Source organism: Peromyscus californicus, unplaced genomic scaffold, assembly GCF_007827085.1.
Source record: "Peromyscus californicus insignis strain IS unplaced genomic scaffold, ASM782708v3 Scaffold_24__1_contigs__length_46423439, whole genome shotgun sequence".
NCBI classification, from domain to species: domain Eukaryota; kingdom Metazoa; phylum Chordata; class Mammalia; order Rodentia; family Cricetidae; genus Peromyscus; species Peromyscus californicus.
Window position 1 is genome coordinate 5,360,208 of NW_026294535.1, and position 20,265 is coordinate 5,380,472.

At 47.9% G+C, this 20,265-nt stretch overlaps 1 protein-coding gene across 2 annotated transcripts in view; it reads left to right on the forward strand.

Annotated features, from left to right (window-relative positions):
• Nt5dc3 (5'-nucleotidase domain containing 3) overlaps positions 1 to 20,265 on the forward strand; it is a 57,036-nt gene that overhangs the window by 11,097 nt on the left and 25,674 nt on the right. For both annotated transcript variants that reach the window (XM_052753019.1, XM_052753020.1), the window contains exon 2: positions 11,633 to 11,817. In XM_052753019.1, the coding sequence (XP_052608979.1) occupies positions 11,633 to 11,817 (185 nt within the window). The remainder of the gene's footprint in view (positions 1 to 11,632; positions 11,818 to 20,265) is intronic.

Below are 20,265 nucleotides of genomic sequence, written 5' to 3' on the forward strand. Positions count from 1 at the left end.
TTTAATCCCGTTTCAATGCAGTTGTGTATGGTTGTATTTCTGGAACTTGAGGAAGTGTGATGGATTTCTACAGAGCGGTGGGAATTATAGATATTACAGAGTAATAAGGGACAATTTTAACTTCCAGTGGGAGTAGTATAAATGTCATGTGCATTAGCAATTTTTTCTAGATGAGTAATTCTATTTGTCATGGGTTGCTTGTCCCTGGAGATGATGCAGAATCCTGGTGGGAAAGCAGAGTTTCTCATTAGATTAATAGAAGAGATATAAGTGACGTCATCTGCATTGTTCCCCCCTTCCCCCTGCCAAGTGCCAGCCCTTTGTGTCCCTTGTCAGTGTGGTACGTGCTGATTTCCTCACCGACAACCTGGGCTTTGTAACTAATAACTCTTGCCTCATTCCCTGTGTAGTGCGGACACACAGGAGGTCTGTAGATGCTCAAGATCTGTGGTTAGTAAGTAGGAGAACCAGGTTATAAAAAACACTGCTTATTGGATGACCTCATCTGTAGAACATTCCAGAGATAAGTGTTAGGAATCTGACCCCCAAACTCAGCAGGGGCAGAGGGAGAGAGAGCTGCCGCCTCCAGGCTTGAGGGGGTGCTCCTGGTCTCTTTGGACCTCCATACTGGCTATGCGGCTTATTGCACACAATTCACACCTCAGCAAAGCTATGAAATGCAGAAAGCCTCTGTCTGGCCTGGTTTGCTTGTTTTGAGGCGAGTACCCGTGCCAAGAGGTGGGCGGGGCCATGAGTCAGGCGGCTTGCCTTGGATCAGCCACTGCAGCTGCTGGGGGCAGTGTCCTGGAAGGAGCTGGAGTTTGTGTGCTTGTCCCTTCAAAGTCGGTTCTTAGAAGGGTTGAGACGCACTAGCCGGGATGGTGAGAGAAACAGCCCGCACCCGACAGTGCGCTGTGTGGGGTGCTTTTGTCTAGTTGTCATCTAACCCAGGTGTGGTAGTTCGAACGTAATTGGCCCCCATAATCCCAAAGGGGACTATTAGGAGGTGTAGCCTTGTTGAAGTAGGTGGGGCCTTGTTGGAGGAAGTGTGTCACTGTGGAGGTGGGCTTTGAGGTCTCTTTTGCTCCAGCTTTGCTCAGTGTGACACAGAGACCACTTCCTGTTGCCTTCTGATCAAGATGAAGCCAGCACCACGTCAGCCTGCACACTGCCATATGGGCTCCCCGCCATGATGATAATGGACTGAACCTCTGAAACTAAGCAAGCCACCCCAATTAAATGTTTTTCTTTATAAGAGTTGCTGTGGTCATGGTGTCTCTTCACAGCAATAGAAACCCTAACTAAGACACTAAGTGTTCTCAGTCTACAGTGGGATGTAGGCTAGACTGAGCTATGTATTTCAATAGGTTAAATGTGTTAAATGCTCCCGGCCCTCTAATGCTGAGGATTGATCCAAAATCTTATAAACCTTATAAGTGGTTTGTAAGTGTCCAAACGATGAACCACTCTTCTGGCTGGCCACATGCATGTCAACTATGGTATTTTGAACTTACCATGAGCTATAGGATTTTATCCTTTTCTAAGCCAAGAACATGTATCTTAAATCTTTTCTCGATTTACAAATATAGAAATATACTGTGGGCCAGACTTGGTGACTCACACCTTTAATCCCAGCATTTGGGAGGAAGAGGCAGGTGGAGTTCTTGGAGTTTGAGGCTAGCCTGGCCTATATTAGTTACAGTTCAGTCAGGGCTACATGGGAAGACCCTGTGTCAAAAAATTAAAAACAAAAATAAAAAATAAAATCTTAAAAATAATTGGGCATTAATTCCTTTTCTGTTGGCTGTGATAAAATACCACGACCAAGGCAACTTAAAGGAAAAGAATTGATTTTTGACTTAGGGGGAGACGAATCTGTCTTAAAGGGGAGGAAAAGAGTTGATTTTGACTTAGGGGGAGACGAATCTGTCTTAAAGGGGAGGCGTGGCCAAGGCATGGCAGCAGGTACAAGAAGCCAAGAGATCGTATCTCAACCACAAGCACGAAATAGAGAGAGAACTGGACGTGGGGAGAAGCTATGGGTCTCAAAGCCCACCTCCAGTGACATACTTTCCCTGCAAGTCCTCAACTCCTAACCCTCTTCAGTTAGCGTCACCAGTTGGGGACCACGTATGCGGATATATGAGCCTGTGGGGGACATTCACATTCAAACCACAACATATTGCATGCCACAAAATATGTGACCTGAATTATTAATCTTCCATCACCCCTTTTCCCCCTCTGTAGACTGGGCATAGTACTGGAGCCCTGAAGCAAGTGCGGTCCGTGGCCTTGACTTTACGTAGTGCCTCATACAGAATGTAAATGCACACACGATTGCCGTCCTCTAGGACAACTGGGTCCTTTGAGCACTGCGAAGATCCACAGAGAGTTGGGTGGTGTATTGGGAAAATGAGAGGCTCCGTCCACTTTTTGTAACTGCTAAACTTCGCTAGGGAAAGGGTCTTGTCTCTTCAGTAAGGCCTTTTGAGTTTATATATTCTTTTTCTGCCCTGCCCCCACCCCAGGAAAGAGCCTAAATCTGGCATATGACCAAAATTAAAAAAAATATATAGCCAAATGATTTTATTTTATTTGTGGTGTTGAGGTCAAACCCAAGGTCAAACCTTGATGCTAGGCAAACACTGTACCAGTGAGTTCTATTCTCAGGCTCTCTCTGTAGAGTCCAGGCTAGTCTGGAACTCTTGATCCTTCTGCCTTAGCCTCCCAGTGCTGGAATTACAAGCATGGAATACCATGCCTGGCATAACTAAATGATTTATATACATTTATTCATAAATAAAGTTAAATCATAACATTCCATCGAGAAAGTGTCCTCGCCCTGTTTCTGGGGTTGTGGCCCCCATTCATTTGAACTTGAGAGTTGTCCAGTGTGCTCCAGCTCCCCTGTTTGGTCGTGCCATATTAGTAACATGCTTTGGGGTCCTGAGCTCAGGTGTCTGAGATGAGCATGTCTCCCCAGTTTCTGCCTTATTAATATCACTGTAACAATATCTTCATGCATACATCTTTATCCACATCTCTGTCTATTTCCCTAGCAGAGATTTCCTGGAAAGTGAGAGAGTGGGTCAAAGAGTATGACGCTCTTGGTGCTGATGGACAGGTACCTTCCAGAAAGTTTGCCAGGCACCGTTTTCTGTTCTGAAACTGCCTGGAGGCAGGTTCTAATCCCCAGCACCAGCACCGTCTCTGCCTCCATCGTTACCAAAAGCAGAGTACTTCCGGACAGCACACAGACAACATGAACAATAAGAACATCCTAGAGCAGCGGGTCTCAACCTTCCTAACGCTGCGACCCTTTAACACAGTTCCTTATGCTATGGAGACCCCCAATCTTAAAATTACTTTCCTTGTTATTTCATAACTGTAATTTTGCTACTGTTTGAATTGTAATGTAAATATCTAATATGTAGGATATCTGAAATGTGACCCCTGTGAAAGGGTTGACTCCCCAAAGGGGTCGTGATCCACAGGTTAAGAACCACTGCCCTAGACTCTGCCTAGAGGAAAATGATGTCTTATTTTATTTCTTTGCTAGGGATCACCTGCTTACCATAGAAAAACATGTGTGTGAGTCAACCCAGTAGACCATGTGCGTTCTGCCCTTCAGAGAATGCAACTGTTAACTGTTCCCAGAGGATTTCATTTACCTTTTTAAAGATCGGGGTGGCTGAAACATTTGTTGATTAGCTGTTTAATTTCTTTTCTGTGGATTTTAAAATCTATCAAGGACATTTCTGTTTTATTTATTTATTTTTGTCTAATATGCCCCTATTTTGTAAATCTGTCGATACTTTGCTTTTCAACATATTCTTTGGATTTTTAAAAATTTGATACTTGGGAAGTTATGTCCTATTCATAAATTTTTATATCTTTTAATGTTTTTCTTTTTTTTTTTGGTTTTTCGAGACAGGGTTTCTCTGTGTAGCTTTGCGCCTTTTCCTGGAACTCGCTTTGGAGACCAGGCTGGCCTCGAACTCACAGAGATCCGCCTGGCTCTGCCTCCCGAGTGCTGGGAGTGTTTTTCTTTTTAAAACTGATCACATGGCATATGGTTTGCAACATTCTATGTGAGAAAACCTTCCTCAGCATTCTTTCCATGTAGCATATGTAGAAAGGCAGACATTGGGCTGGAGAGATGGCTCAGAGCTTCAGAGCATTGGCTGTTCTTCTAGAGGTCCCGAGTTCAATTCCCAGCAACTGTATGGTGGCTCACAACCATCTATAATGGGATCTGGTACCCTCTTCTGATGTGCAGGCATCCATAATAAATAAAAAACTTAAAAAAACAAGAAAGGCAGTCCTTGACACAGACTTAACAGTGTGTGGTGGAGTCACAGACCACAGATCACCTATTCTGCTGAAGTCGGTGTGGAAGGAAAGTTTAAGATTGGAGAGGTGGGAATACATTTAATGCAGAACAAAAGTTTAAAATTTTGAGGCAGTAAGAATTTTGAGCAGTTGAATATCCTTGAAAAGCAATTAAAAACTTAAGCTGACTTAGTTTAAGAAAAAAAAAGTTTTTTTTTTTTTTTTTTTTTTTTTTTTTTTTTTTTTTTTTTTTTTTTTTTTTGTTTTTCGAGACAGGGTTTCTCTGTGTAGCTTTGCTCCTTTCCTGGAACTCACTTGGTAGCCCAGGCTGGCCTCGAACTCACAGAGATCCGCCTGGCTCTGCCTCCCAAGTGCTGAGATTAAAGGCGTGTGCCACCACCGCCCGGCTAAGAAAAAAAAAGTTTTTAAAGAGAAACAAGTTACAGTGCTTGTCCGGGTGCACAGGCCCTGGGTTGGATTCCTGGCACCACAGAGATAAATTGAGAGAAGACATTTTGCCGGACAGTGGTGGCGCACGCCTTTAATCCCAGCACTCGGGAGGCAGAGGCAGGCGGATCTCTGTGAGTTCGAGGCCAGCCTGGTCTACAGAGCAAGATCCAGGACAAGCACCAAAAAACTGTATGGAGAAACCCTCCCCTGAAAAACAGAAACAAACAAACAAAAAAAAATGAAGGCATTTTATGGGCTGGTGTAAAGCAGGACATTGAGGTGACGTCACCGGGTCCCTCCCTCTGCTTCTTACCTTGCTCTTTGCTCCTGGTGTCTTTCCAGCTTCTTGGTAGGGATCCCTTGCTCCTCTGGATTTATGTTTTCTTAGGCCCAGACTTGGAAGACAAAACAAAACAAAACAATGATTCTTCCTTGAAATTACCGAACAGACCCAGAAATGCACCTGCCTGGCAGGATGATTGGCAGGGGAAGTACACGACAATTGTCAGAGGGATGTCCTGTGCCTACTCGGAACTCCTCACTGTGGTGGGCCCGTCATGTCCTTTCCCCCTGGAGTCAGGACTGGAACCTACTGAGACCTCACATGTGGTGTGCTCAGAGGGGCAAGTTTCTCCAAGTGGGCAGTACTGGGAGAATGGGAGGCTCTGGTCAGCTGTTCTCACAGACAGATCAGCCCACCTCCACGTGGCTGCGTGGCCTTCCATGCTTCTGTGTCTTGAGGCATCTCTGTCACATCTGCCACGTGCTGCATTGGAAGTGATGGGTGCCACCTGTTGTGACTTCTCAGGAACTGTTGAGCAGAGCTGACCAGAACCAGGAATGGAAGAGAAAGGGAGGAAATTAGTAACCTCCCTCCCTCCCCTCCTCTGGTTGGAAAGAGGGGCCGGCTGGACAGGCACAAGTTTGAGATGGTGAAATCACACTGGCTGAGCACCAAGAGCCAGAGCCCACAAGCATTGCTTACCCCCGGCAGCCATGGGACCCTCATTCGTGAAACTCACCTTCCTGGCACATTCCTGTCTGGTTCCTGGAATAATGCCAGGGAGAAGGAATATACTTCCTCATCTCTCTCTCTCTTACTGTCTCGCTCACTCACTCTCGCTCATATGTATGTTTATGTGGGTGTTCAAGACATGTATGTGCGTGCTTGCTTGCGGAGGCCAGAGGTCAACATCCAGTGTCTTCCTGGATCTTACTCCCACCTTAAATTTTGAGACAGGGTCTCTCAATGAACCCGGAACACATTGGTTCAGATAGACGAGCCATGAGTTTTAGGGATCCAGTTCTCTCTCTGTCTGCATGCAATGTTGGGGTTTCAAATACCCACACCGTTTCTTCCAGCCTTTTATATGAGTGCTGGGGGGCGGTCAGCCTGCTTGAGTGGCAGGTACGTTTACTGGCTGAGACATCTCCCCAATACCCACTCGGTCAACTTTTACAAGTCTCTAGGCTGCCTGCCTGGTTGCTATGCCAGTCACCTTGCCTTTTGTGGTTTTTTTTTTTTTTTTTTTTTTTTTTTTTTGGTTTTTCGAGACAGGGTTTCTCTGTGTAGCTTTGCGCCTTTCCTGGAACTCACTTGGTAGCCCAGGCTGGCCTCGAACTCACAGAGATCTGCCTGGCTCTGCCTCCCAAGTGCTGGGATTAAAGGCGTGCGTCACCACCGCCCGGCTAAAGATTTATTTATTTATTATGTGTACAGTGTTCTGTCTGCATGTATCCCTGCAGGCCAGAAGAGGGCACCAGATCTCATTACAGATGGTTGTGAGCCACCATGTGGTTGTTGGGACTTGAACTCAGGACCTTTGGAAGAGCAAGCAGTGCTCTTAACCTCTGAGCCATCTCTCCAGCCCCACCTTGCCTTTTGAATATGTGAGGAAATCCCTTGATGCACCTCAGGCCCTGGCTTTCTACTTGGCACCCTCCCCACATTTGCTCTGTGACGGTGACAGCCCTGCCCGACTGAATGCTTTTTATTGATGGAGAGTCATTTAGCGTCTCTGAATATAAAGGGGACAAACAAGGTTGACCCGCTGTGCTTCCCAAGCTCAGATCTTTATGCAGTTTAAAATAGTTGCATAAATAGAGGGAGGATAACCAACTCTACCCAAATTTTGCTTTTGTTCATTTTCTTTTCTTGTCAGCAGTAAAGACAGAATTTAGTCAAGGAATGATGTTCTGAGGGGGTCTTAAGAAAAGCGATTCAGAGGAAGGGTGCAGCTGCTAAGATAACAGTGCAGGACTTTGTCAGAAGTATATACTAGAGGGTCGGAGACGGCTCGCCGGTCAAGGCGGGTAGGTGTGCTGCCGAGCCTCATGACCTAAGTCAGGTTCCCGGGGCCCATTGGCAGAAGAGACCAGCCTCTGGGCACTGTCAGGAGAGGGGAGGAAATGGTGAGTGCTTCACCGTGGATGGACCTGGGACGTTATGTGAAGGACAGGTGCTGAGTGACCTGCTTCTGAGACATGCTGAAGAGCAGGCAGACTCCGGGAGACATGGCGGAGTGTGCTGCAGGGGTGGGGGCGGGGTGCTACTAGTGAGTGTGGCATTTCAGTGTTGCAAGAGAGAGCTCTGGAGCTGGATGGTGGTGGTGGGAACCCAGGGGAGAGAATGTACTTGAAGCCACCGAATTACACTTAAAAATAATTAGGATGATACATTTTGTGACAGGTGTATTTTATCATCATACAGCAAGAAACCACAAGGCCACATCAAAACAGAATGCCTACAACTTTTTTTTTTTTTTTTTTTTGAGACAGGTTTCTGCCACTGTGTAGCCCAGGCTGGCCCGCCTTGGTACACTTACCCCAGCTTCCTGAGTGCTGGGATTGCCAAAGGCTGTTCCCCAGTGCTTTGTGGAATTGATTAGCAGATTAGGACCAGAGACCACCCAGTGTGCTGGGGCTTCCCAGTACCCCGCATTGTCTGCTGGGGGACACAGCTTCCAGCTCGTGGTGGCTTGTGGCGCTCTGATGGCCAGCTTCAGAGCCGCCTCTCCACTTCCCAGCACCAATTGTACACGTTGCTGTTCTCTTGTGTGCAAAAGGGGTTCGCTTTCTAATCTGCACCCGCCCCTGTTCCTGCTTGCTTTGTTTGTTGTTTTTTGGTTTAGGTTTTTCGAGACAGGATTCTCTGTGTAACTGTCCTGGAATTTGCTCTGTAGACCAGGCTGGCCTCGAACTCACAAAGATCTACCTGCCTCTGCCTCCCGAGTGCTGGGATTAAAGGCGTGCGCCACCACCACGCTGCTTCTGTTTTCACTTTTGCAGAGTTAGTTCCATGACTAGGAGAGGGGCATTGTATTCGTGACATCACATTTTTGGTGACATTATTAGGCTTCTGACGCTTCCCCTTGTGCCTGTGTTCATGAGAACGTGTGACCCAGCCAGGTGTTGAGGCGGTGACACTTAGGTGGGATCCAGCCCTGGGGAGCCTTGGGCAGCTCTCTCGCGCTGACTTGTGGGGGTTTTCCCGTGCACGGTGACACCGTGTCCGGTAGTGAAACAGGCTTCCTTGCCAGGCTTTTTGTAAATATAAGCCTGAATGAAAGCAGACTGTTGGAGCTCCCCACACAAAGGTCACTTGTGAAAGAGGAGCTTTTGATTCCTTCATAAGCAAGCCTGCCTCACCTACGTCATCTGGATGATCCTGTCACACTCAGAAAATAGCATCACCCACAGCAGCCCCGGTCACATAGCGGGCATCTCTGGTATTAGACACGGAGGAGCTTGGCTTCTGCCCTCCCGGGTGAGTTCTCCTGGGTGAACCGTCTGCCTCCTGTTTTCTTCAAATGTCGGTTGATTTGCTCTCCTCAGACCTGTGCCACATTGGTGACCGAAAGAACCTCTCACCCCGTCACCTTGAGACCCAAGGCAATTGCCTTGTTTTGAATGGGGGATGCTAATGAAAATGTGGGGAGTAGTGCAGATTCAGTCCCATGTGAAGTGTCAGCGTGAGCACAATTGTGCTCATTCCTGCATTCACTATCGCCGGCCTGGAGACTGCGGGGTGTGAAGTGTGGTTTTGAAGTTGGTGGGTGTGGGAAGACCACGTACCAGGGTTACCATCTGGGATCTAGCTCCCAGGGCTGTAGCTGGGACTCTACCCCTAGCGGGGGTCTGGTCATGTGCCTGGAGCCATCACTAGGTCTGGGGAGCACCTCTTGATTACCCAGGTGGCCCCTTGGCCACTACTGTGCTGCTGTTCATAGAAATAAAAATAATAGATGGACTCCATTTGATGTATTTATGTTTTTGTTTTTAAGAATATTGATTGGCTGGGTGTGGCAGGCGCATGCACACATGCATACCACAGCACACCTGCAGAGTCAGAGCTAACTTGTAGGAGTAGGCGCTCTCCTTCTGCCGTGTTCCAGGGATCACAGGCAAGTCTTCAGGGCTTTCGGCAAGTGTTCCTGTCTGCTGAGCCACCTTGCCGGTCCTCCCGTTGATTTAGAAAATCATTTCTAAATCATTTAGAAAAATGTCCACTGTTCACCATTGCAGTCAGATCCCATGATTTGGGGGAAGGGAGTTAAAACACAGATTCCGGAGCCAGATTTCTCAGGTTAAATGCTAGTCTTCTTGGGTGGTTGTGTGGCCTTCAGGAAATTATGTGATTTCTCTGTGCCTCGATTGAACTCATGTAAGATAGCGATAACAGTATGTATGCACTCCATGGGCTTGCTGAAAGGATTAAGTGAGGTAAGTCTTTGTGACTGCATACAGGACATGACAATTATTAACTTATTAACTGCTGGCTGCCAGCTGCAGCATAGTGGTGTGCACTTGTGATTCCAGCTGTTTGGGAGGCTATAGCTAGAAGACCACTTGAGCCCAGAGGTCTGGGACCAGGCTGGGTGACACAGTGAGACTGTTTCACAGAGTTGACAGCTGTTCTGATGGAGCTGGTGCTGGTCCTGAGTCATAGAATCCAGACAGGTTGAATTTTGTGAGAGTGTGTGGTGGTTTTGCCCTTAGCTTCAGAAAGCCCCTGCCTCAGCACTTGGTGCCCTATGAGCTGGTTCCTGCGGAGTCTGATCCCGGAAGTGGGAAAAGGTAAAAGAATACAACCACGTGTCCCTTTAGTGTAGGACGGTCTGTGTTTGTCCACGGTCAGCACAGGAGGCTGCTCTCCAGGGACTGTTAATGGCTGCCTCGATGAGTATTTCCTTTCTGTCTTACGATACACTGTTCAGTGTCTGATCTGAAATGCCCCTGAAGACCCTCCAGGGAGCCCCGGAGCCCGAGATCTCACGGGTTAGTTGATTTTTCCAGTCCATTAGACCACAGAGATATATCGTGTGCAGCATCTCAGCACATCTGACAGCTTTGAGAGGCTTTTTTTTTTGTCATTTGGGGTAGGAAATGAAAAAAAAAACCCCACAAATTCTCCATTATGTTCTGGGAAAGCTATCAACATGGCTGCGGGATGCTGTCTTCAGACGCGTTCAGACAATCTACGGTATCTGAGAATAATGTCGCGAGGTGGAAGCTGGGTGTGGACATGGCACATGGCACTAGTGCCTGCCACTCTCCTGCTTTCTGAATTCACTCTTGTTAAAAATCATAGGTGGTAGTAACCCATGGCTAAAGGTGAATTACTTTCTAGGGGGATAAAAATAGGAAAGTATTCCAGCATAATGCAGAAGTAAGGTCACGAGCATTCTCTCTTTCATCCTAAGATCATTTTTTCAGTACTGGGGATCAAATGGCCATGTGCATGCCAAGCATGCACTCTGCTCTAAGCCACAGCCCTCATCTGGCAGCTCGGACTGTGGTAAGGGTTCGTTTGAACTCACAAACATTGTAAGGTAGAAAGAATTTGTGGAATCCCTTTAAGAAAGAATAAAAGTGAAGTGATCGCAGTCCTTCAAATGGAGAGAGAGTGCAAAACTGCTTTTGTGTACTGGGACCCCCCACAGTGGGTGGGGTGGTCCCACCTCTGATAGATCCTCTGCTCACCACATATTGGTTATGGCACACACATTCAATACATATATCGAAGTTTTATGTAGATGTGTAAGGTCGCAGTCTGAGTCTGCGGTAATGTGAACTTGTGGTTGAATAGGAGCTACAGAGACTGCTGTACAGGCCTGTGTGTACAGTAAGGTCAGCCTTATAGGATATATACGGAAAAGCATTGGTAGCCAATACATTGAATGTTAGCTTGCTTCCTTCCTCCCTCTCTCCCTCCCTCCCTCCCTCCCTCCCTCCCTCCCTCCCCCCTTCCTTCCTTCCTTCCTTCCTTCCTTCCTTCCTTCCTTCCTTCCTTCCTTCCTTCCTTCCTTCCTTCCTGATAGTGAGGTGTGCTTAAATTCCACGATGTATACTTATAAAATCTGTAACCAGCATACATTAAAAAAAAAAAAAAAGGTCTGTCTCTGTGACATTGGAGCACATGTTCTTTCTCAGGGACAGTTGCATTGAGATGTCATGTAGATACCTTTGAGCTCACATGAAGACTCCCAGGATCCCCACCCATGGACTTTAGTATAGTCATAAAAGGCATTCTGCCATGGCCATCAACACAGTCAAACTGAGAATATTTTTACCACCTGGAAAGAGATTCTGTATTGAGTAGCAGTCACTTCCTCACCCATCCGACACAGCCACCAATCTGCTCTCTGTCCCCACGGACCTACCTTTCCCCTGCTCCTTCTCCCCTTCTTCTCTCCTTCTCTGAAGCACTCTCCCTACGAGCTGCATCCCTGGCCTTGGACCTGCCTGTTCTGAACTTCACACAGATGTGTAAACTGCTCCTTTAGTTTAGAAGCCATTCAATCCATATCCATGCCATGGGATAACGGATTCTTTTTTTCTTTGCTCCTAGAATTGGTTCCTTCCATCATGAGCAACTTGCTGAATCCAGATGCCATTTTCTCAAACAACGAGATGAGCCTGTCGGACATTGAGATATACGGCTTTGATTATGATTACACCCTGGTGTTCTACTCCAAACATCTCCACACGCTCATCTTCAACGCTGCTCGGGACCTTCTCATCAATGAACACAGGGTAAGGCCACGGAGACCTTTCTGTCCTCTCTCCCCTTGACCCCTTTGATGTATGCAGAGTACACAGTCTTGTGCAATCATGGCAGGCGCTGCACTTGTACAGAAGCCCTGTAGCAAGTGCCTGCAGGGTGAATGAGCAGTTTTTGGTCCGTTCCAATTTTCCAGGTGACTCTTACTTATCTAGAACCTGGTTGCATGTATGTATGCACATGTGTGTGTGTGTGTGCATGCATGCATGAGTGCTCATGTGTGTGCAGGCGCATGGATGGATGCAGGTACGTGTACAGGCGGGAGTCAGAGAACGACCTTGGGTGTCATGTCATCATCAGGAGTGTTTGTCCATCTCGGTTAAGACAGGGTCTCTGATTGGCTGGGAGCTCACCAACTAAGCTAGACTATATGGTCGGCAAGCTCTGCCCTCTAGTTCTGGAATTATAAGCATGCCCTTTAAACGCCCTATACTACCCAAGAAATGTGGCTGTGGTCTCTGTCTCCAACCAGAGCCCGTCTCCCCAGGGCTTTGCTCTGGTTCCGAAGCTCTCTGTGTGCGGAGCGTTCTGTCTTTGGTGGTGTTCACTGTTGAGCTCTTCTGCTCATCCATTCCCTCTTCTTTATTTGTGGCTTTTATGAGCCGTAGCCTACTGTGAATGCAGGAAGGGTCGTAGGGGGTGACATGGACATTGTTCTGGAGGGAATCAGGTACTGGGACGGTCAGTTGTGAAGCCATCTGGTAGACTCCTGAGACACCAAGCAGAGGGCTGAGGAGGCACATCAGATAGAAAAGTAGCTTTTTCAGGGAGTTGGGGGAAACAGCAGAGGGGTGTAATTCAGTCTGGTTGGCCAGCAGAGGTGGCTGGGATGTGGTGAGTAACCTGGAAACCGAGGTTGTGAAATCTGCAGTTTGTCCACTCTCAGATGTGACTGGAAGGGAGGTGTGATCATAGTGGAGAAACCATCCCCCGGTACTAGATACTTGATCAGAGGGGCCAAAGTTCCCAGTAGCTTAGATCCTGAACATTTGGTGAAGTTTATTTTCTGCTTTTATTTCTCAGTGGACTTAAGCAGTTATGTTGTCCTGATCCATAATGTGGGAGTGGCGTTTGGCAAAAATACCCTTTTGTCTTGTTGCTAAGCCCGAGCATCAGCTTTCTTCTGTTTTAACACTTTTTGTCAGCCACGTTTCTTCATTTGTGCTACTTAAGGGGAACAGGCCCTGAGTAACCAGGTGGCTCTGCCTTCGCTGCCCACCTGCACTGTCCTTTAGCAGGCACTCGGAGATGGTTCTGGACGGCTGCTGACTTTGTGCTGGCCGGCTGCAGTGTGCTCTGAGCGTGTGTCCCTTGGCACGCATGGTCCTGTCCTAGTTTCCTGTCTGTTCCGTACCCGACTTCTGGCTGAGTGCTGAAAGTGTGTATTCCCCAGCTGATGGCTTGGGTAGCTTCCTTTGTGGCCCAAATCCACTCATCCATGTGTCTCTGGAAAACAGGTTTAAGAACAGCGTCTCCCTCGGGGTGTTGTGGTCATTATGTGAGTTGCTGTGTTACAGACATGTGGTGTCTAGAAGACGCCCAGCGAGAACTAGTACCAGTGCCATTGTTTCTCATCTACACAGCCCGCCTGCTTCTGCGCTCTGCTTAAGAGACCACAGGCAGCAGGAAGCACAGTCAGATCTGCTCTCGGGTCTGTCTGGGTAGAGACTTCGTCTCCACCACTCCCTGTCGCCCTTCAGAGCTTTAATGCATTTCTTCTGCCCTGGGGTTTTGTTGTTGTTGACATGAAAATTAAAAGATCTATGAAAACCGTAACTTATGAGCATAAAACTTTTATGAAATCTGGGAGCAGAGAAGAGTGAGCCAGTGGATAAAGTAGAAGGTGGAATCATGATTGACAAGCCACTACGCTGGAGATCACTGAAATCTCCTTGTATCTATTTGTTGCTTTGATAACAGAATCATTATAATACTAATTGTATCAGGCATATTAATAGAGGCAGGGATGCAGATGCGGTTTTTCCTCTTGCTCTGATCACACAAGCACTTCTTTCAAGAGGTTTTGGTTAGTTTTGTGCCGTTCTTCCTGCCAAAACCTTGTGAGCTGGAAAGGCATCTGCGTTTGGGATGCACAGTGATAGAACAGTCAGTTTGAAATTTAACCTCCTTTCAGAAAGCAAATATAAAATGTTCAGCTCCTTAAAAAATACCTTTTTACTTTTTTTAAGCAAGAATAATTTTTCATAAAGATAGAAATAAAAAAAATTGCGTAATAACCCAGTGCTTTCATTTCCTGCATCTACTAATGAGCAGTGGGGACATTAGAAGAGCTCTTGTCATCATCCAGTTTCACATCTTTGTCAATGTCTTCCTTTGTGTGCATGTGTGTGTGCAAGCATGCTCATGTGCATGCATGCACATGCACACTGAGAGATAGCCTGAGTTGTTCTCTGGAATGCTGTCCATATTATTTTTATATTTTGAGACAGGGGTTATCTTAGTCATTGTTCTTTTGCTGTGAAGAGTCACCATCATGATCAAGGTGACTGTTATAAAAGGAAGCATTTAATTGGGGGCCTTGCTTATAGTTTCAGAGGTTTAGTACATTATCATCATGTCAGGAAGCAGACAGGCATGGTGCTGGAGCAGTGGCTGGGAGCTTTACATTCTGATCTGTAGGCGGACGGGCAGACGGAGGGACAGAGGGACGGACGGAGGGATGGACAGACAGATGGACGGACACACACACACATACACACACACACACACACACACACTGACACACTGGGCCTGGCATGGGCTTTTGAAACCTCAAAGGCCAACCCCAGTGACACACCTCTTCCAACAAAGCTACACTTCCTGATCCTTCCCAAACAGTTCCACCAACTGAGAACCGAGCATTCAGACATATGAGCCTGTAAGGGGCATTCTCATTCAAACCACCATGGGTCACCACCCGGCCTCAGACTTGCTGTGTGGCCTTGAACTGCCAGGAGCCACAGGAATATGAAGTAGAAATTCAGCTGTATATGGTAAAGCTGTACCTGGAAGAATCAAGGAATTCTTCTGGAGGAAAAGCCAAATCTCAAGGGGTATTTGGTGTGCCTTTTAATATATCAGCTGTTTCCTGCTATGAATTTCATGTGTGCTCTCATAACTTCCCCAATCATTTCTAACAATGGATTTTATCTGAAATACTTCTCAAGCATCCAAGGCCAAAACAGCAGACAGAATAAGCATTTGAGACCATCTGCTGATCTCCTGAATTAAGGTAAATAGCCATACGGAGACACTGCCTAGGTCAGGTGGAAATTAGGTACATAGCTTTGTTTCTTGTACAAATTAAGCTCAGTCTAGAACTTCCCTTTTGACATTTAACTTAGAACAAAAGGGTTTTCTGCACACCAGATACATCAAGCTGAGACACAGCTGTCTAGAGATCCCCACCCTGCCAGTAACTGACACAGCCGAGGTACTGAGACAGTTAAAGCCCCAAAGAAATATAAGCAGTTTTATTTCATTCATGATTTATACTAACATTATAGACTAGTTTAATAATTTATACTAATACATAAACTAATAATTTATACTAACATTATAGACTCCTAACATTTTACCTAACCACCTCTAGGAATGTAGTTTGAGCACATAAATACCCTTTTTTCTGATATATTAACCGATTTTAGCTCAGTTGACCTCCTCTTTTAACCACTCCCCTTTTGGGTTGTAAAAGAAAGCCTGACAGTCACTGCCTGAGAAAAACTGTTATCTGCCTGATGACCCTGTAAGGATTCAAGCCTGGTGACCTTGCCTTAACCACAGCATGCTATTGCATGGGTGTATAACTGTAAACCTCAGAAACTTGGGAGAACTAGATTGGAGGAGAACCAGAAGGACAAGATGGAAGATGAGGAAGAGCCTGATGGGGAAGAACTAGGTGGGTAAGAACAAGATGAGAAAGACCAAGATGGGGCAGAACTAAGATGAAGGAATTAAGATAGAACTTAGAGGGGAGGGAGCTGAGTAAGAGAGCAGGATAGAAGCAGTGTAGAGAGAGAACTGACTCAAGAGAATAAAGTGAATGAACTGAAGGGTTTTGTGTACATAGATTCATTTAATATCGTCAAAGATTAGACTATCAGCTGGTTGTAGATTCTTCCACAGACCCTGGGAGAGGGCTGTCGAGGGGCTGGTCCCCAATAGTCCTTGATATTGAACTTCTGATCTTCTTGCCTCCGTGTCCCAAGTGCTGGGGTTACAGGTGTGCGCCATCACACCTAGTTTTATGGGTGCTGGGATTGAGCTCAGGCGAGCACTCTGTTAGTGAGCTGCATCCCCAGGCTTTTCGCCTTGTTTTAGAGACTGGGTCTCTCTTTAGTCTTGAGTTCATCCACTAGGCCAGGTTGGCTGGACAGTGAGCCCCAAGGACCCACCTGTCTCTGCCTCCCCAGCATTAGCATTGGGAGTATAAGCATGCACCACCATGTCTGGACTTTTATTTTTGTTATTTTATTTTTACTTATTTTTAAATTCTGTGTATGTGGTATATGTGTGCATGTGCACATGCATGTGCGCGTGTATAGAAGTCAGAGGTCAATGCTGGTGTCTTCCTTTATCACTTTTTTTTTTTTTTTTTGGTTTTTCGAGACAGGGTTTCTCTGTGTAGCTTTGCACCTTTCCTGGATCTCGCGCTGTAGACCAGGCTGGCCTCGAACTCACAGAGATCCGCCTGCCTCTGCCTCCCGAGTGCTGGGATTAAAGGCGTGCGCCACCACCGCCCGGCCCCCCTTTATCACTTTTTACTGTGGTTTTTGAGACTGGGTCTCTCTGAGCCTGGGCTTAGCTAGGCTGGCGGAGTTTGAGTCCCCGGCACCCACCTGTCCCTGCCCTCCACAAAGCTGGGGTTGCAAACGTGTGTGCCACCAGGCCTGGCTTTTGCATGAGTGTTGGGATCCTAACTCAGATCCTCATGTGTGAGACACAAGCCCTTTATCTGGTGAGCAACTCCCCAGCCCCTCACACCTGGCTTTTTTACGTGTTTCTGGGGAGCAAACTCAGGTCCTCACGCTAGCAAGGTGGCCTAGGCCTTTAATCCCAGCACTCGAGAGGCAGAGGAAAGTGGATGTTTGTGAGTTTGAGGCCAGCCTGGTCTACAGAGCGAGTTCCAGGACAACCAGGACTGTTACACAGAGAAACCTGTCTCGAAAAACAAACACACAGGATTTCCCTGTGTAGCCCTGGCTGTCCTGGAACTCACTCTGTAGACCAGGCTGGCCTCGAACTCTCAGAGTCCGCCTGCCTCTGCCTCCCGAGTGCTGGGATTAAAGGTGTGCGCCACCACCGCCCCCCTGGCTCCCACATGCTGCTTCTCTCTCCTGAAGCCACTGCCCTCCTCCGAGCAGTTGTCACCTCTGAGAGTCCCAGCTACCTTCCTCTCAGCCCCTAGGTTTGTTCTCCACATGATAGCAAGTGAGTCTTTTTAAAAGAGATACTTTATCTTTTTATATGTATCTGCATGTCTCTGCACACGTGAGTGGGTGTCCAGGGAGGCTAGAGAGGGCATTGGATTCCCCTGGAGCTGGAGCTGTAGGTGGTCGGAGTCACTGGATGTAGGTGCTGGGAACTGACTGAACCAGACCCATCTCTCCAGTTTCCTTCCTTTTAACTTTTATTTATTTTAAGATAAATACATGTCAGAGCTCTCTGTCTCTCCACTCCCGAAAGTGAGTTTTTAATAGGCCTGACGGTGCTACCTACCTTCGGCCTCCTTCCTCGCTTGCCCCCAGACTACACCGGGCTTGCCGCTGTTTCCTGCCAGCTGTCTGGCCCGCACACTGAGCCCTCTTTATAGCATGGGTCACTGCGAGGCATTGTGCTCCATGAGTGTCTGCTTGTTTGTGGCATGGCTGTCAGGGTAGAGTGGACTTCCTTGGAACAGACACGGTCAGTGGTATCCTCTGTCCCTGGCACAGTTACTCGACACAAAGTACGTGCTCAGCAAATGCTTGCTGTCCAGGTGCGTGCACTGTGCGGGTGGATGGGAGCACCGTGCTTTGTTTGGGGCCAGCATGCTGTAGAGGCTGTACGGTCTTTGCTTCCTGTTTTGTGAGGTTTGAAAGAGCTTTGTTCTCGGCTAGACTCATAATCCAGGCTCCGTGAAATCCCAGACTAGAAGCTTTGCAAAGCCAGACCCTTTACAGGCATTCTGAAACACTCGGTTGCATTGTAGACATTATTAGCCATTCAGAGAACTGCGGTGGGACACAGCCTGGCTCCAGGGCTGTGGGAATTACCCATGCATGGGGAGGACACCCGAGTCCTCCGGTGAACTGAGGTAGTAATGTCGCCAGGGCTGTTCTGTACAGGGGACACGTTGGACTTTATCAGGATGCTCATGTTCTTCCTGAAGCCGTTGTCCTCATTGAGGCTCAGATGTGTCCGTATGTCCTCAAGGCCACGGACTCTTGTCTTTTGACCAGTTGGAAACACTTCTAGCCAGCTTGTTGAGCTTCTGAGTTGGTAGCTGCTGCTGTCACAGGGGAGCACAAGCTTCCAGGAGAGGGACTGCCCTGGTTAGTTTTTGTGTCAACTCGACACAGCTGGAGTTATCCGGGAAGAGGCAACCCAGTTGAGCACACGTCTCTATCAGGTTGTCTGTAGGCAAGTCTGCAGGGCATTTTCTTAATTACTGAGTGGTGCCGGAGGCCCCAGCTTATTGATTGGGTTCTACCTCTGGGCATGTGGTCCTGGGAGCTATAACAAAACAGGCTGAGCAAAGCTCCGAGGTAAGCAGCATCCCTCATGGCCTCTGCTTCAGTTCCTGCCCTGACTTCTCTCAGCAGTGGGGCATGACCTGAGAGTTAGAAGCTGGAATAAACCCTTTCCTCTCCAAGTGGCTTTTGGTCATGGTGGTTTTTTTTTTTGTTTTTTTTCGAGACAGGGTTTCTCTGTGTAGCTTTGCGCCTTTCCTGGATCTCGCTCTGTAGACCAGGCTGGCCTCGAACTCACAGAGATCCGCCTGCCTCTGCCTCCCGAGTGCTGGGATTAAAGGCGTGCGCCACCACTGCCTGGCAGCTTTTGGTCATGGTGTTTTATGTAGCAAGAGAAACCCTAACTAAGATGGGAGTTCTGGGCTGATTCGGAACGGGTTAAGTGGGCTAGGGGTGGACACAGATCCAGGTTCCAGTGCTGGCTCAACCAGTGTGCAGCTTTGTGACCCTGGACAAGTGCCTTGACTCTGATCCACAGACTCTGAGCCATAAGCAGGCAGGAGGGGCTGTCTCCCTCGTGCTGGGCAGTGAGGCTAGCCAGCACAGCTGAGGGATGCTCATGACTCCAAACACATCTTCCTGACCCCACCCCCAGACTAGGGGAGGCTTCAGGGGCAGGCGCTGCAGTTCTGGCCTTCATTCAGTGAGCAGAACCACATCACCATGGCTGGTTTAGTGTGGGCACTGGCAAGTATCTCAATAAATATGCAGAACTGTACATGGTGTTCAGAAGTCTTGAGAACACCCACGAAGAGAAATATCAGGTTGGGGATTTCTTGGCACACACCCGGGTGTAAGATAAATGAGCCCAAATGTGACATTCAAGTCAGTGCGCCGTGCAGCCTGACTTGAAAACTTGCCATGTGCCTTCAGGCAGGCGGTGCCTGGTGGTTCCAGGAAGCCGGCAGCAGTGTGGCTTGGCAGGCTCACTGGGGGTCTTCATGCCGGTCCAGCTTTTATTTCCGTAAAATGGGCATGGCAGCACCCCCAGGCAGCGGAAGCTGGCCGGTGGGTGCCCTCAGTTCTGGGTCTGAGGGAAGGAAGTGCCTGGAATCTCATGCACTATGGAGGAGGGACTGAAATTTTTGTGTAATGTGAGCAAGGCTGTGTAATTAGGAAACAGTAGAGACCAGGCTGCCTCCAAAAGCTCCTCGTGTTCTCACAACAGCGGAAGTGGATGGGAGCCCCAGGCTGAGAAAGTTCCCTGGGACAGTAGCTGTGGGTCCCCAGCCAGCACAGTGAGAACAGTAACAATGGTGGCAGTTGTGTGGAGGCCCCACCTGCACAGAGCTCCTCTGGATGTCAAGGGAACCTGGCCGTGGCAGTGTGAAGCTGAGACAGAGTAGCTGACAAAGAGGAGGGGTGGGGGGTAATTTTGGCTCACAGTCTGAGGGCACAGTCCATCATGGTGGAGGAGTCTTTGCAGCAGGACCAGGAGGACTGGTCGCATCGCATCTGTAGTCAGGCAGCAGCAGGAAATGCTGGTGCCCAGTTCCCTTTCTCTCTTTATGCAGCGCTATGGGATGGTGCTGTCCATGTCCAGGGTGGTCTTTGCTCCTCATTAACCCAATCTGGAAGCTCCTCAGACATGCCCAGAGGTTCGTTTCCATGGTGATAGGTTGACAGTTGAGGTTGGCCATGGCAGAGCTCTACATGACGGTGTTAGGTGTGAAGTGGGATCAAGGGGAT